Here is a 15,333-nt window from a genome sequence, read left to right as displayed (position 1 = left end):
AGAAGAAGAAGAAGAAGAAGAAGAAGAAGAAGAAGAAGAAGAAGAAGAAGAAGAAGAAGAAGAAGAAGAAGAAGAAGAAGAAGAAGAAACAGAAGAAGAAACAGAAGAAGAAATCATTAAGTTATGTTATGTGAGTGCATGCTGTATGTTTGTGGGTGCCTGTGGAGATCAGAAGAGGGTGCCAGAGCCCCCAGAGCTGGTGTGGTTGTGAGCTACCCTATGTGAATGCTGGGAACTGAACCCAGGTCCTCTGCAATATCAGCAAATGCTCTTACATGCTGAGCTACTTCTCTCGTCCCTTGGCAGTCTCCAAGAAAGCTAAATATATACTCACCTGATGACCCAGCTGGTTTTCCCACAGGTATTCACTGCAGAGAAATGAGAACATATGTCCACAAAAAAAATGTATTTGCTCAAGAATATTCACTGTAGTTTTGATTCATGCTAGACAAAAATGGGAAGCAACCCAAACATCTACAGCTAAAAGAATGGGGGAAAGAAAGGAAGGAAGGACAGATGGAAGGAAGAAGGAGAAAAGAAAAGAATTTGATACACTCTAGTAATTAATATGACTAAGAAATAACAAAAGATGACCTTGCAGTGTACAACAAGCTGGTTAAACACGTCACAAGGCTTTGAGAAGGAAGCTGTTCACAGAGGACAACCTCTGACTTAGTTTAGATGACTTCTGGGGACAGGCGAGGGTCACCTGAAATCTTCCAGAGTTCTTGGGTGTGTCTGGGGAAGGGCTGGGGTCTTTTGAGAGGGCAGAGGTGTTCCTGTCCTGACTAGGTTCCTAGTCCTAGTACTTGACCAGGCTCCACAGAACTTCACATGTGAGGTTTATATTTTCCCTGTGTGTAAATTACACCTCAATCAAGTTTTTAAGAGGGAGTCAGGGAGGTAGCCCTGACAGGAAAGTCCAGAACCTGATTGCAGGGGTTCTTTGACCTTGGTTTTCCGAACTTCTAGTGTTCCCTGGTTCACAGAGTATCTACACCCCGTAGTGTCTCTCTAAGTCTCCTTTGCTCATGCCTGGTGCCTGTGGAGGCCAGAAGAAGGCAGTGGCTTCCCAGGAACTGGAGTTACAGATGACTATGATCTGCTATGTGGGTGCTGAGAATTGAACCCGGATCCTTAGAAAGAATAGGTGGTCCTAACCGCTGGGCCACCTCTCCAGCAGTCTTTCTGGGTCTTAATTTCCACCCGTGTCCTTGAGAGATGAGGCTGTCTCTGGGCATTGGCCCCTGGAATTTTTTATTTTTTATTTTTATTTTTTTACATCTCCCTTCCTTTGCAGCTCAAGGTTCGCCTGTTGAAAATACCCTGTCGCACAACGTGTAAATGAGTAAAATCTTGGAAAGACGAGCCGAGCCGTTACTCAGAGAGAGAGTATGCGTCTCTCCACAGACACATCTAATGGCAGTGTGATCCCACTTAAACATGCCAACCGGCATGGCCGAGTTCACAGTCCCAAGTGGAAGAGATTATGTAGCAAATGAGCAAAACTAAGGGAAATCTAAATATTCAGAAGCAGTTATATTGACGACTTCATTAGGAGTACCGAGTCCGGTGCTGACTGTAGATGGGGTGAGAGTTCAGAAGAAGGGGCTCACTGTATCTACCCTACTAAACTGTTCACTTACTGAAGTGAGAGGCCTTTCAATGTCCGTCTTAGCAAAATGAAAAATAAATTCGCCTTGGTTGCCAGCACATCCCGAGGGACCATTCTCTCCGGGAGACCCTCCTCCCTCCTGCTCTTCCAGAAAGTGCGTGTGAATCAGCTCGGAATGGTTCCCACTGGAGGATGTGTCTGGCGTTTGTCCTAAAAATGACAGTCCGTTATCTTCGGCGCTGGCTTGGTCTTCAAGAGAACCGGCAGCAATACAGAAAACTCCGAACCACAAGAAACATAGCAGCGGAGGTTGTCTCGATTCCAAATTCCTTTTGAATTGTCTCTTGCCTTTAGTTTAAGTGACAGCTATAACTTCAGCAACCGCCCCGTGTGCCTGGACGCAAACCATTCAGAATCACAGGTCTCCAGGAAAGCTGCATTTTGTAAAGAAGTTGATTTAAGCACAAACCTCATGGACTGGATTATTTATGTAGTCTTGCCCTCTCTGAAAGGGAAAGATACTGCATTTAATTCTATAAAACGGTCTATTATCACACGAACAATATTGGAAGTGTCAGATAAGCAATACAGAAACTGGACAGACTTGGCCTAGCAAAAGGAAGTTGCATTGCCAAGAGCTGAATAAATATAGAATAAAATGACTGTGGATGTTTTAAAATAAGGTATCTCACTGTTCACCTGAATGCATTGAAGATGGAATGTCTTCACAGTCAACTATGAGAAAGCAGAAAAAGGTTGTTTTGTGCTTTTTCGTTTTGTTTTTGGCAGGGTAGTAACTTGTGTTCCTTCCTTTTGTCTGACCTTTATCTCCATAATTCCCATTCATGACTTAGGAGAGACTGATGGGGTGGGCTGGTCATAAGAACACAGTATGTCCCCAACAGAGATCTCAGATCAGTCCTTTTCCTTAGGGAATTTTATTTTCCTTTTTTAAAAAAACAAACAAATTTATTTTTATTAAGGTGGGTATGTATGTGTGTGCCTGATCATTTGTGGATGCTCCACGTGATGCAATACTCACAGAGGCCAGAAGAGGGTGTCAGATCATCCCGGAACTGGAGTTACAAGCTGTTATGAGCTGTCTGATGTGGCTTTTGGGAACTGAATGCGGGTCCTCATAGTAATTGCTCATAACTGTTGAGCATAAGAATATTTTTTTTCTCTTGCCAGACTTAGGAAGACGAAAAAGACATGGTGGTGTATGCCTTTAACTCCAGCACCCAGGAGGCAGAGGCAGGTGGATCTCTGAGTTAGAAGCCAGCCTCATTTCTAGTGCAAGAATTAGGACAACCAGGGTTACTTACACACACACTCTCTCTCTCTCCCTCCCTCCCTCCCCCCTCCCTCCCTCCCCACCTCTCTGCCTCCCTCCCTCCCCTCCTCTCTCCACCCTCTCCTCTCATCCCCACCCATGTAGTTAGAGTTCACTATCCACCTTATCTGAGGCAGTCAAATGTACTGTGACATGCACACACGGGGCTAGTTGGCCCTAGAGCTGTCAGGGATTCTCCTGACCCCGCCTCTATCTTGCCACCGGAATGCTGAGATTCCAAATGTAGGCTGCACAGCTGCCTTTACATAGGTTCTGGGGATGCAACTTCAGGTCCTCATGCTCTCCCCTCAAGCACTTGAGCCCCTGAGCTGCCTTTCAGCTCCTTGGTTTCCAGTTTAACGAGCTCACATCTAACATCCACCTCCAAGAGCATCCTAGGTGACCAGGGAGAAAGCGTGCCCTAAAAATGTAAGGACACGGAAATTTCCACAGCCCTGAAAATCACATCGGGGATCAAAAGGTTCTGTTGGCTTCATGGGTCCGGAACCAGCCACCTGGGTCTGAGCCTGCCTCTGTCCCTTTAGCTAAGTGGGGTCATGTAAGTCTCAGTTTTCCTGTTTTTAACAGGAAATGACAATGCTTTTTCTGGCTTATCACAGTGATTGACAGCTAATTCATCTGGCACTCCTGGCTGTAAGGGCTGAGACTATCCATGTGGTCATCAGCCAGTGTCCTTGTCTTTGAAGCAATAACCACTCCTGAGCATACCAGTCAGTGCTATGCTCACCGTTGTGTGCTGGGGAGTCCATGGAGACTGGGAAATCCACGGAGAGAGACTGGGGAGTCCATGGAACTCACAGCATCTAAACCCCAGCTCTCCACTTTCTCCTTCACCACCTCTTGGCTTCTCCTACTGGCTCCTAATTCCAGACATTTTTTTCTCCCTCTACGTATCCCCCAAGTCGACTCTCTGTAGCCCTGGGACAAGGTTCTCTTGTTGTAGGACCACTCACCACTCGGTGGCCACCGCCCTCACTGTCCACCCCACCTCAGATTACTGTGACATACAATCCCAACGATGCTCCCGGGCACAACACCCATAAGGCCTTCTGCAGTCAGTGAGCAACCCTGAGTCCCTGCCATCTCCCTAGTATTAGATCTCAGCTCTGGCACACAGGGCTGGAACCACCCCTCCTGGTCTCTTCCTTCCCTAGTATGTGATCATGTAGTGCTCTCTCTCTCTCTCTCTCTCTCTCCCTCTCCNCCCCCCCTCTCTCTCTCACACACACACACACCTGCCACCTCTCCTCAGGTGACTTTGTCCCTGTGACTTAGTGCCTGGAAGCCCTCCTTTTCCCTTTTCCATATGTACAGCTTCCTATTTGGCCCCTGGGTATTACGGTCCCTGCCTCCCCCCCCCCCAGCATCCCAACTTTAGGGCGGTGAACTCCCCGGGACATGTCAAAGGCATGCTTGCCCATAATCAGTGCCCACTCTACAAGCTGAAGTGCTATAGCTAGGGAATATCAGAACCCCCTGTTGGAGACAATTATGAATGCCAAGATGGGCAAATACCAGATGGGAGACATCTTCCAAAAATACTTAGCCGATCATCCTCAGCTGCCAGGGTCATTGGAAATAAGGGTGGAGTGCTGAGAAACCGGCACAGCCAACAGGACGCCATGAGACAGGTCCTGGCTGAGACCTCATCCCAGAGTGAGGCTACAAGGCACATGCCAAGATAACTTGAGTTAACTCAGCTTCTTCATAATGTACCATCATGGGCTCACCACATGAAGTAAATATTCCATATGTGTGTCAGACATAACAAAGGGGACTTTCCAAGGGGGACATGGGGAAACTTTCTGTATCGTGCTCTAAACTTTTCTGCAAACCAAACTCATCACTAAAATAAAGTTTACTTTCATAAATTTGTCGATAAAAGAATTTTGAAGCCAAGTGTGATGGCCCTGGTCTGTAATCCCAGGAATTAGGTGGTTAAGTCAGGAGGATTAGGAATTCATGTCTAACCTGGGCTACAAGAAACCCAGTCTCAAAAGAAAACAAAATTAGAGACAGTGTATGTATGGCTCAGGGCAACTTTTGGGAATCAGTGCTCTCTTCCCACCCTGTGGGATTCTAGGAGTGAACTCAGGTCGTCAGGCCCAGCACTGAGCCACGTCACCAGCTATCTTTATTTCTCTATGTATTGTGTATGTTATCCGAGTTCCTGTGTGTGCACGTGTGTGTGTACACCCACGTGGAGCCTAGGGGACCATGTCTTCCTGAATCACTTTCTACTTTATGTTTCTAGAGAGAGAGATTCTCACTGGACCTAGACCTCCACAGCTTGCGGTTGACAGGACACACAGCACCCTGGTTTTTACTGGGTGTTCTGGATCTGAACTCAGGTCTTCCTGGGTTTGCAGCAAGCACTTTACTGCCTGAGCCATCTCTCTGGCCCCTCATCTCAATTTTTTAAAAGGTAAGTTCCAGCTTGTGATCTACTCTGTCAGGGTGGGACTCTCCATTGCCTTCAACGTACTGTCTAGGTCTCATTGCCTTCATCTGTGAATGGGGTCCCCCACAGCACCATGTGTGTGGCTAGCATGTGAAGGATTTAGGCCAGGATCAGCATTGAATATGCTAATATTATTGCAAATTGAAGGACTTCAACCATAGACACTTCCTTTTCTGCAGCTTACAACTGACTTAGGGTTCTTCTGTCCCGGACTAATCAGGAGAAGCCTCGTGAACATTATTCTCAACTATTCCCACTCACAATCCCGCATACCCCCGACTTTTATCACCCAGGGGAGAGAAATCTCTCTTGGGAGAAGGGTCCCAGAAGAGTGGACAGAGACAGTCCGTTTGCCTACTCTGCTTGCTGCGGCGCCAAGGAAGCTGAGGCTGCAGTGCGCCGCCTAGTGGCACCCGCGAGCATGGCCAGTGCTGGAGATGCCCTGTCCAAGCTGCTAGCCACTGTTTCAAGGAGCCCCAAAGACTGCTTTCAAATCATAATTGTTACGAAATAGGGAGCTGTTACTCAGCTAGCTCAGAGTAAGTATGCATATTCCTTTTAGTCCTGAGAAGTGGTGATAATTTCCTTTTTACAACGGAGGGGAATGAAGCCCGGAAAGGTTAAGTAAGAGCTCTCAGCAAGCAGGTAAGAATAGCAGGGAGTCGGGATGGGAGCAGTGGTTTGGGCGGGGACCTGGGGCCTGCATCCATCCTCTGGGGTCCACCTTCCAGTCCTACACGCTATCTTGTTAAGAATGCTCTGGTCCCCGAAGCATCTGCAGCCACCATTAAGGGTGAAGACTGGCCCAAGCTTTCAAAGCAGTTGTGCCCCAACAAAGGCTTCCTGCCTCCAGCCTTAAACACGCCCCTCTCCTGGTACATCCCGGGACATCGCCACATAAACCTCCAAGACATGCAGGTGGAGCATTGAGACTCCTTCTCAGGGCCATTGTAGGCGTTGGATCAACAGCCTCTCTTTTTCTCTCGCCACCTAATGCATCTGACTGTGTGCAGGAAATTGTATTGACATGCCATGATAAATAGGAAAAAACGGAGGCCAGCCTTGGCAATCCTTGTTCTTAACTAGAAGTAGCTCCCCCTCCCCCTGCCCTGACTGAGTGCCAAGGCACAGGGCATGACGATGCTTCTGGAAAGTTTTGTACAACGTCTCCACTGTGTTACTGCTAGGGCTGTGGGGCCTTATACATGGGAGGGACGTGGTCATTCTCAGTTGAGGACCAAAGATGAGGTTCCCTGGACTATGGGGGTTGGGGGGGGGCGCTGGGGCTTGCTGCAGGTGGCTGAAAAATCTCCCTGAGATTTAATATAAGTAGGGCCAGAGGAAATAACGAGATTCCTTCAAAGGGCTGACCCTAGTTCCAAAGAGACAGACCTCCATGAGCAGATGTTAAGACTGGAGAAATTGGCTAATGGAGAAAGACAGAAGAGACAAAAGGACAAACAGTCATGAAAGAATATGAATCCTTTTAAAAAGATTTATTTAAGGGCAGGGAGAAAAAAAAGAAAAAATATTTCTTTTATTTTATGTGTAGAGTGCTCTATCTGCATATACACCTGAGTACCAGAAGAGAGCACCAGACCCCAGGATAGATGGTTGTGAGCCACCATTTGGTTGCTGGGAATTGAACCCAAGACCTCTGGGAAAGGAGACAATATTCTTAACCACTGAGCCATCTGTCTAGCCCATGAATCTGTTTGTTTTTTTTTTTTTAATCTAGTTTCCACTCTGTTATAGTGTGTGTGTGTGTGTGTGTGTGTGTAACTGAATAAAAACCGTACTGGACAGTAAAAGTTCAGAGCCCCAAGGAGGCCCCACAGCCTCAGACTGGACATTCTAAATATGGTTGAGATGTTCACAGAGACAGATAGAGCCCAGAAGCAATGGCGCAAGGGTTAGCGTGGCTGCCGTGAGCTAGCTGCATGATGCTTTTATTTGTGAGTTAATTAGAATAAAGTCGACTTTGCTTTTTTAAAATAGAGCTTCCAGACTGAAGGGTGGGTAGGGGCTGGGTAGGAAGAAGGGAAATAGTTATTATTCTTGCACCCCTTTCTCCCCAGAAGGGATTAAGCAATGTCTAAAGAAAAACACTCGCTATCCCAGTGGGGGAGTGTGAACCTGCAGCATCCACTCAGCTCTCAGGCACAGCACCCTTGACCTCATCGACCGGGTCTCCGGTCTGAGCATGGGGTGTGAGTGTTGGTACCCAGGCATCCCAGGCGGGTGTTTCCTGCCAGTCTTTAAATATCCAAATACCTGTTTGCCTTTCCAGTCAGATGTCTCTGTGTGTGCGCCTGGAGCTATGTTTGGGGTTTTTAATCTCACAGGCTTTGGTCTGTGGGTGTTTTTCTAGGTGGATGTCTGTTTGTCCACAGGGTGTTTCAGGAAAGATCATCTCGCACGTGTGCATCTCTGCTGTGTATTTACTTGTGTGTCCCTTCGCAGGTATGTGTAACTGTCCGAGGGGTGTGTATCGCTGCGTGCTTGCGGTCTGGAATGGGTGGAACAGGCTGGGTGTGCTCAGCCACTGCTGTTGCTCATGCTGTTCCAGGCCAGGATAAAAATAGCCCGTTTACCTTTGCCCACAGAAACCAAAGTCCTGCCTTGGGCGTTCACTCCACCCGGATTCACCCTACTGGGCCTGGGTGGCCAGCCATGATGTGGGGCTTCGCCTATCGCCACAGCCTTCTATAGATCTCCAGTCTTCATTTTGTGGAGTTGGGATAGAGGGGGGTGTGGAGAAATCCTGCTTTCATTGCCTCCCTCTCCCCCAAACACAGCTAGCATGGATCTTCTTGCTTCTCGGCCCTCACACCACCATCCTTCTAGTCAGCAACTATAGCTCCCAAACCCTTTCTTTTCCAATCTAGGAAATATTTGGGAATACTAGGTTCTTTTGGCACCCTCCCACCCTTCTACCCTCCTACCCGACTTCAGAACCTGGCTAGGCTGCTCTCTTCCTGAAGAAGAGGGCTGATCCAGATCTGCAAAGAGGAAAAGCTTAGGAGGTCAGCAGCTAAGGGGTAGGGGGCTGCTTCTTTATAGCATTGTGGAATTAGCCCGTTAGTGGGCTGCCACACGGAAGTGCTGTGAGCTTCCTGTGAGAGGATGCACAGACATCTCCCAAGTCTCCTCTGGTCACATAAGCTTATGGGCCCACCTTTGGGTGACAAAGACTTCCTTCAAGAACCTTGGGAAGGGATGCCACCATTTGTGCCCCCACTTTCTACCTATTTCCCACATTCTGCTCCTCAATCCCTTATGAGACAGCTAGCATCATTCTTCCCCATTTCACAGGTGACAGTGATGGAGACAGCTAAGCAGCTCCTTCAAGGTCACGCGCTTAAGGAGCAGAACCAAGTTTGTGCACGGAGCAAAACACAGCAGCAGGTTCCCTCCCCACACACGGCCTTTTATTCAATTGGACTGGTTCACCATATCCTAGGATGAGCCATCCTTCCGGATCCCACGTAAAGAGTTCTGTCCTGGGTCGAGGAGAAAAACAGAACCAATCACGATCCTAACTCATGCTCAAATATCCACAGCTGGAACTCCCCAACTACATCCCCCGCTCCACCAGGACTTGAGTGTTTGACATTTTTTCTTAAACACCCCCATCCCCTTTCGAGACCGAATCAAAAGCGAAAGCTGATTCACACCCAAGCTAAGAAGTGTACGAATGTTTATTTCCTTTATTTTTGGAAAGAAAATCCGGTAGACTCCGCCGCTTTCAGCGGACCGGTTTTCCGGTGCTTTGGATCCTGCGTTCTTCAAGGATCCCCTCTGATAAGGCCCCAACTCGGCCGCGCCTACACAGCGGTAAGGTACCCCCCCTCGCTGGGCCCCGTGGCTCCGCCCCCGTTCTCCAGGCCCCGCCTCCTATCGCGTGAGGCCCCGCCCCGGCCCGCTGACTCTAGGGCGAGCGCGCGGCGGCGCTGGGCATTGTGGCCGGCGGCGGGGCGGGCGAGGGCGCCGAGCCGCGGGGAGCGGCAGGGCGCAGAGGGAAGCACACACCCCACTCGGACAGACTTCGCGGCGCGGCCGCTGCGAGCGCCGCTGAGCGCACTCCACTGGGATCGCACAACTTCGGAGCAGGGCGCGGACGGCGTTGGCAGCGGGAGAGCGCGGAAAGGGCGCACTAGAGCCGGGATCCCCAGCGGCGTCCGACTCCCGGAGCGCTCCTAGTCGCCGGGCGGCCTCCCGGCGCTGCGCGGTTGCCTCTGCGCCGACGGAGGGCACGGGCTGGCGCTGCCGGGCGCCTGCGAGAACGGCGAGGCGGCGGCGAAGGCGAAGGCGGCGAGGCTGGGGACCGGGAAAGAACCCCGAGGGAGAGGCGCCCGGGCCGGGCGACAGGAGCATGAGGGCCCGGAGCGGGGTGCGGAGCGCGCTGCTGCTTGTGCTGCTGCTCTGCTGGGATCCGACACCGAGCCTAGCAGGTAGGTGTGAGAGGGAATGAAACACAGGGATGAGGTCCTGGCGCGTCTCAGCGTCCAACTGCAAGTTCGGGTGGTTCTTGGCGGAGTCACTGCGCTCCGAGAACGCCGTGAACGCGTCCAAGTTAAAAGGCAGCTTCGGTGCCCGGGAGAGGGGGCGACGCGTGGCCACCTGGGGTGCCACGTAAGCTCGACGCTCCCTGCTCCTGCCTCCAAGGGATAGTTGCTTCCCGTGGAATGGGGTCTGATTCACTTCCAAGTGACCCCTGACTGTCACGGAAAAACTGTCACTGCCAGGGCCAGGTGTGTGTTCTCTGCGGTTCGCCTGCAACTTAAGTCTGAGTACAGGCTCCCGCGGGCTGCACGCGCAGCATTCTGAGGGTCGCGGAGAAAGAGCAGGATACTGCGGAACCCTGAAGCGCTTCTTCCCCTCGGCCTTTGGGGAGCCGAGGCCCGAAGGCTTTAGCTACTGAAGGGGGAGGGGCCGACTCCTGTACACCCTGATCTCCGGAGGTGCGGCGCGGGCGGGTATGAAAAGGTTTCGTGGTTGGTGGATTGTTTGGGGGTGAGTGTTGGCAGAGAGTGGAGGGGCGTGATGTATCTCCTGTCGACTTTGCCTATTTTCAATAGGTTATTGGTATTCTCAGTGTCCAGGTGAGCTCGCCTCTGCACTGCACCTGGACCCAGCAAAGATGCTCTTAAGAGGGTTTGGCGGACTCCTAAGTTTATAAAGTCCCCGATTCTCCTCTCTCACCGCGAAGATGGAAGTGTCTTGCTGGCTCCATAGTAGCTCGGCTGGGCGCTGCAAAGTGGGCTGCGTCTTCCTTGGGAGGAAAAGTAGACACTCCCGCACCAACCTCTCTGGTACCCAAGCAGGTGAACTGCCCTTAGGGTGAATCGACTCCCAAAGCTGGTGCGGGGGCTGGAGGGCCACCCTAGACAAAAACCTCCCTGGGCAAAGGCTAAGAATGGGAAAAGGAAACTAGCAGAAAGTATTGAGTTGACAACACACCCCACCACCCTCAGTGATGATGGCATCCGCTCCCTCCGCCTCCCCACCTCTCTTTCTTCAAGAGCTCAAGGTCCCTCCTCTGTAACGAACAATTCCCACGGCCAGAGCTTGCTTTTAACACATCCCCCCACTTTTTATTTCTCCCCAAGCTTTGTGCTGTAAAGTTACAACACTCAATCATTTGATCCGAGTTAATTATGATTTGGGCAGACTCAGGTATTTAAAGCAGTGTTTTGAAGTTGGAAGGTAATGATGGAGAAGGGGAGGAGGCACGCTAACCGACCAGCCTTGTTTTAAAGGGTGCACTTGGGTGTGGGATGGCCAGGATTGTTAGTTTCTGTTTAAAGAGTGTCTGGGGATGATTGGAGGCTAGAGTGAAGTCTTTGGAAATAGCACGTGGGCCAGGTTGCATCGTGGGAAACATTTTTTCCCCATATTTATCAGCAGGGTAGTGGGATCAGGAATAGATACCACGGTTACTGGGGGTGGGGCTCCATTTGGAGAAAAATAGGACTGCTGGGCCCAGATTTCTCCAGGTGGGTGGGCTGGGCCAGGAATGCTGGAGAGGGCCTGCATTTTCTGCTTAACAAAGCATTCAGCCCCCGTCTACCCCGGAAGAAACCCCAGGCCCAGGGCTTTGATGGATTTGGGCATGAACAGTGCCCAGTCAGAAATGGTCTCTAATACCCAGCTTTGATTTCTCACCAGTGAGCAGAAGCGGTGTTGGAATTGTGTTCATTACAGAGCACGGCGGGGGGCCTCCTGCCCACTAGTCTGGAGAAGGGCCAGCTGCTGGGGTCTGCCTGCAGCCTTCCTTTGCCCAGAATATGCCTCCCTTAGGAACCTACCTTCTGGATGGAGAGCATGCCCAAACGGCCTGCTTTCCCCAATGCCACAGGCACGAAGCATCTTTCCACTGCATTGCTCTTTGGGTTTTTCCAGTGACTCCCTCCTGTTCCCATTTCATTGATGGGGAAAAGCGAGGCCAGAGCTCAGGCTTTCCCCACATCTTGTCTTCTTCACACCAATTTCTGACTAGGACGCTGGGCTCCTTTATGTTAGCTAGGCCAGCTTCGACTATGGGGTGGTGGTGGGGGGCTGTCCTTCCGGCACCCTTCCACCTGGCTGTGTTGAGGTTTGCTGCTGAGGCAGGAGAGATTTCTGGGGAGGCTCAAAGTACAGGTACACTCCTCCTTTCTCTTGAGAATCTGATAGTCAACTCCTTGAGAGCGTTGAGATTTAAAAAAAAAAAAAACCATCACGTTTGATGATGGAAAAATCAAAACCAGACCCCTAGAACCGCAGACCCTTAGGAAGACACCAAACAGCAAGTGACTGGCCGGGAGAGGCTACATCAAAGGCACCGGGAGGCTGTGGGAGCTTCCTTCTACCCCACCCCACTCTTGCAGCCCTTCCAAGGCCTCTGGCTGGGACGGTTGAGCCAGAGTTGAGAGCTCTTGATCAGTCTTTTAAAGGTGCAATTAAAGAGGGAGTTTTCCTAGTGTCTGAGCTGGTGCCGCTTGTGTGGCTCTGGTTGGTGCCTTAATCCTCTGCTCCCTCCCTCAGCACTGAAGTGAGCACCCATCTCGCTTAAACAAATGGAAAGTCAAGTGTCTTAATGGGCTTTCTCATTAACTCGGAGGAAGAACAACTGCATGGGAGGAATTTCTCCTGGAATCTCTCTGCTCTGGTCCATCCCCCTCCCCTTACACAATGGGGAATTCCGCAGGACCTAGCAACTCCCCTGTTTATAACTGCTGGCACTTTGGGGAAAAGTGTTTGGACTTGCCCAAGGTCACACAGTAGAGCTCAACAGAGACAGGATTCGAACTCAGGGCTCAAGGGCCTGCCTTAGCTATGTTTCAGCCTCCTTCATCTCTCCGTCATCATCTGAAGGCTGGCAGCCTCCCTGAGATCAGGATGCTGAATGGAGTTGAGGTGCCACCTAAGTTGGGTAGAATCCTTTTGGTAGTCGGATTTCACTGGACTTGTAGCAAGAATGAGGAGAGAGGGTTGATTGGGGAGCAAGAGTCCTGATCAACAGAACACAGCCGGAGCAAGGGTTGGGCATGGGAGCCCCCAAGACCAGGTAGATGCTCACCAAAGACACTCACTGGCTGTAGCAAAACATAGGTCACCGGTGGGCTAGGCTCATGGCCTGCCTAGTCAGATGGCCACCTTTTACAGGGTCACATTCATTTGTAGAGCTGGGGACCCAACTGTCCCTGCTGGTTTGCTTATGGAATCCTTGGGTAAAAGGCACCATGACCCCATTCTTGTCAGTTCGGGGCTAGTATGAGGTTTGGGTTCTCCGACATCCTTTCCCTGAGTCACCCCGATGTCTAGGGTGGCTATGGGCTGCCCTGGACTTTGGGGGACAAGCAGGGTGAGGTGTATCCCTTCCATCCCAGGTGCTTGGGCAGCAAGGTTGGTGACCCTGAGTGACCACTAATTAGCCCCCCACCTCCACCCGGGGACTAGCGGGCCACAGTACCATCCGGAGTAGGGTTTTAGGTAGCAGGGGGGCGGGCAAACAGAAGCTCAGGTTTGTAGAGAAGGGGCAAGGGACTGGGTACTGGGCTGTGAGTTGAGGTTAGGTTGGTGGCCACTGGCCCAGAGAAACTGCTGCTTAGGCAGATGGCCTCCAGGGGGAAGGGAGAGGCTGCTGCCAGGCCTGAGCTGGCTCCTCTGCTGGCATCCTTCTCCTCCGCCTCTCCACCAGCTTCCTAAACAGCTTCCACAAATGGAGTCATTAAAGCTGTGAAGGCAGAATGAACCCAAACAAGTGAGGGCTGTGCTTCCCCCCACCCCCTTTTAAAGGAAATTTAGAATACCATAATGAGAATCATTCAGGGAAAAAAAAAAGCATGCGTCCGAAGGCACCGAGAACCCTGCTCCCCTCCGGATTGGCCGGGTCCTGAAATCTGGGCTGGAGCGCCACCTCCTGCCCTTTTGGAACCTGTACAGGCACGGCGCCCGGGGGAGGGGGCTCTCGCTCCCACTACCCGGTACCTGGGCCATTTTGGTGAGCTAGGGCAACAAGTGAGCCCCTCCTAAAGCCTTTTGGGAGAAGACTGGCAGTCCGAAGCCGGCTGTTCCCAGGGAGCTGGTTGACAAGCCAAATGTGGATCGCAGGATCTGGAGGCTGTGGATCGGAACGGAACTCCGCTGCAGCCCGCGGGCAGACAAGCCTAGACTGAGCTCCCTAAGCCACAGGTCCCCACCCCCCACGCGCCTTCCTCTGGCTCCTAGGCTTCCCGAGGCTAATGGCAGGGAAAACATTTGAAGTGCAGGCATAAATCAGCTGTCTCTCCCCCTCCCCTCCCTCCTTTTGTGTCGTTTCCCCCTCCCAAAGCTCTGGGCAGCTAGGAGCTCCTGTTTTTCCCCTTCTCTACAAAGCCGCCTGATTAGCATCTCCGGAGCTTGGAGGTTGGATTCAGTTCAGTCACCTGGTGTCACCAAGTACCAACCACCCTCCATCAAAGCTCTCCTGTTCCTTGTGTCCCGCCTCGCTCCCTTCTCCCCACCTAATCTAGATCGATGTGGGTCTGCCCAGTCCTCCGAGCTCAGCGGTGCCGCCTAACTAACCACTGAGCACTCCGCCCCGCTCCTTTCCCTCATCCCTCTTTCTCAGCACCCCCAAGGTGCTCCCAGCACATCACAACTTTCCCGGCTCCAGCAAGGCGGACCTGTGGGTGTGAGATTTTGCGTTGAGGAGTGTTTGTGAGAAGTGCTGTGAGAGGGTGGCAGGTGGAATGGTGTTCGGGGAGGGGGTGGGGGAGAGATGCTATTTCCCTCTTAGGTATGTGAGTGGTGTGTGTGTGTGTGTGTGTGTGTGTGTGTGTAGGTGAAGTGTGCAGGAGGACCAGAGTGTGCTGTGGTTTCCACCTTTTGTATGGAAGGGTGTGGCATATGTGTGGCTGTGTGGCTGTGTGGCTGTTTGAGCATGTGGGGGTGTGCAATGTCATATAGGCGTGGTGCGTTTTGTTTGGGTATACCTAGGTGTGTGTAATGAATCATGAAAGGCCTGGGAAGCTCCATCCATTGTACCTTGTTGGGGAATCCTCTTCAGGACGGGACCTGCCATTTACCCTGCAAGGCTAGAGAAGCCCTCCGGCTGTCTTGCTGGGCACAGGGTCTGGCCTGAGTGCCGGAACCTGTTGTTGGGAAGGCTGGAATAGATTCCCAGGGAAGGCTGGAATAGATTCCCAAGGAAGGCTGGGACCAGGAAGCTGAGGGTGAAGACTTTTGCCCTAGAAGGACCAAGAAAGGTTACTCATAGTAGCCCAGGAACAAGGCCTGTTGATCCAGGAAGCTGAGATGAGTGTCCTGTGCCCCTCCCCCAGCCTCAGCTCACCCAGAGCATGGTTGGGGGGGGGGGCGAGGCGGGTATGGGGGTATGACGTGAAGACTAACCCTCCCACCTCACTGGCTCCTGCA

The 15,333-nt window shown here is 51.6% G+C and overlaps 1 protein-coding gene across 2 annotated transcripts in view; it reads left to right on the top strand.

Moving 5' to 3' along the window:
* Positions 1 to 9,389: 9,389 nt before the first annotated feature.
* The window catches only part of Unc5b (unc-5 netrin receptor B), a 69,227-nt gene continuing 63,283 nt past the window's right edge, over positions 9,390 to 15,333 (top strand). For both annotated transcript variants that reach the window (XM_021173795.2, XM_021173793.2), the window contains exon 1: positions 9,390 to 9,884. In XM_021173795.2, the coding sequence (XP_021029454.1) occupies positions 9,806 to 9,884 (79 nt within the window). In that variant the 5' untranslated portion in view covers positions 9,390 to 9,805. The remainder of the gene's footprint in view (positions 9,885 to 15,333) is intronic.

Source organism: Mus caroli, chromosome 10, assembly GCF_900094665.2.
Source record: "Mus caroli chromosome 10, CAROLI_EIJ_v1.1, whole genome shotgun sequence".
NCBI lineage: Eukaryota > Metazoa > Chordata > Mammalia > Rodentia > Muridae > Mus > Mus caroli.
Note: the sequence above shows the minus strand (reverse complement) of the source record. Positions and strands in the feature narration are given on the sequence as shown.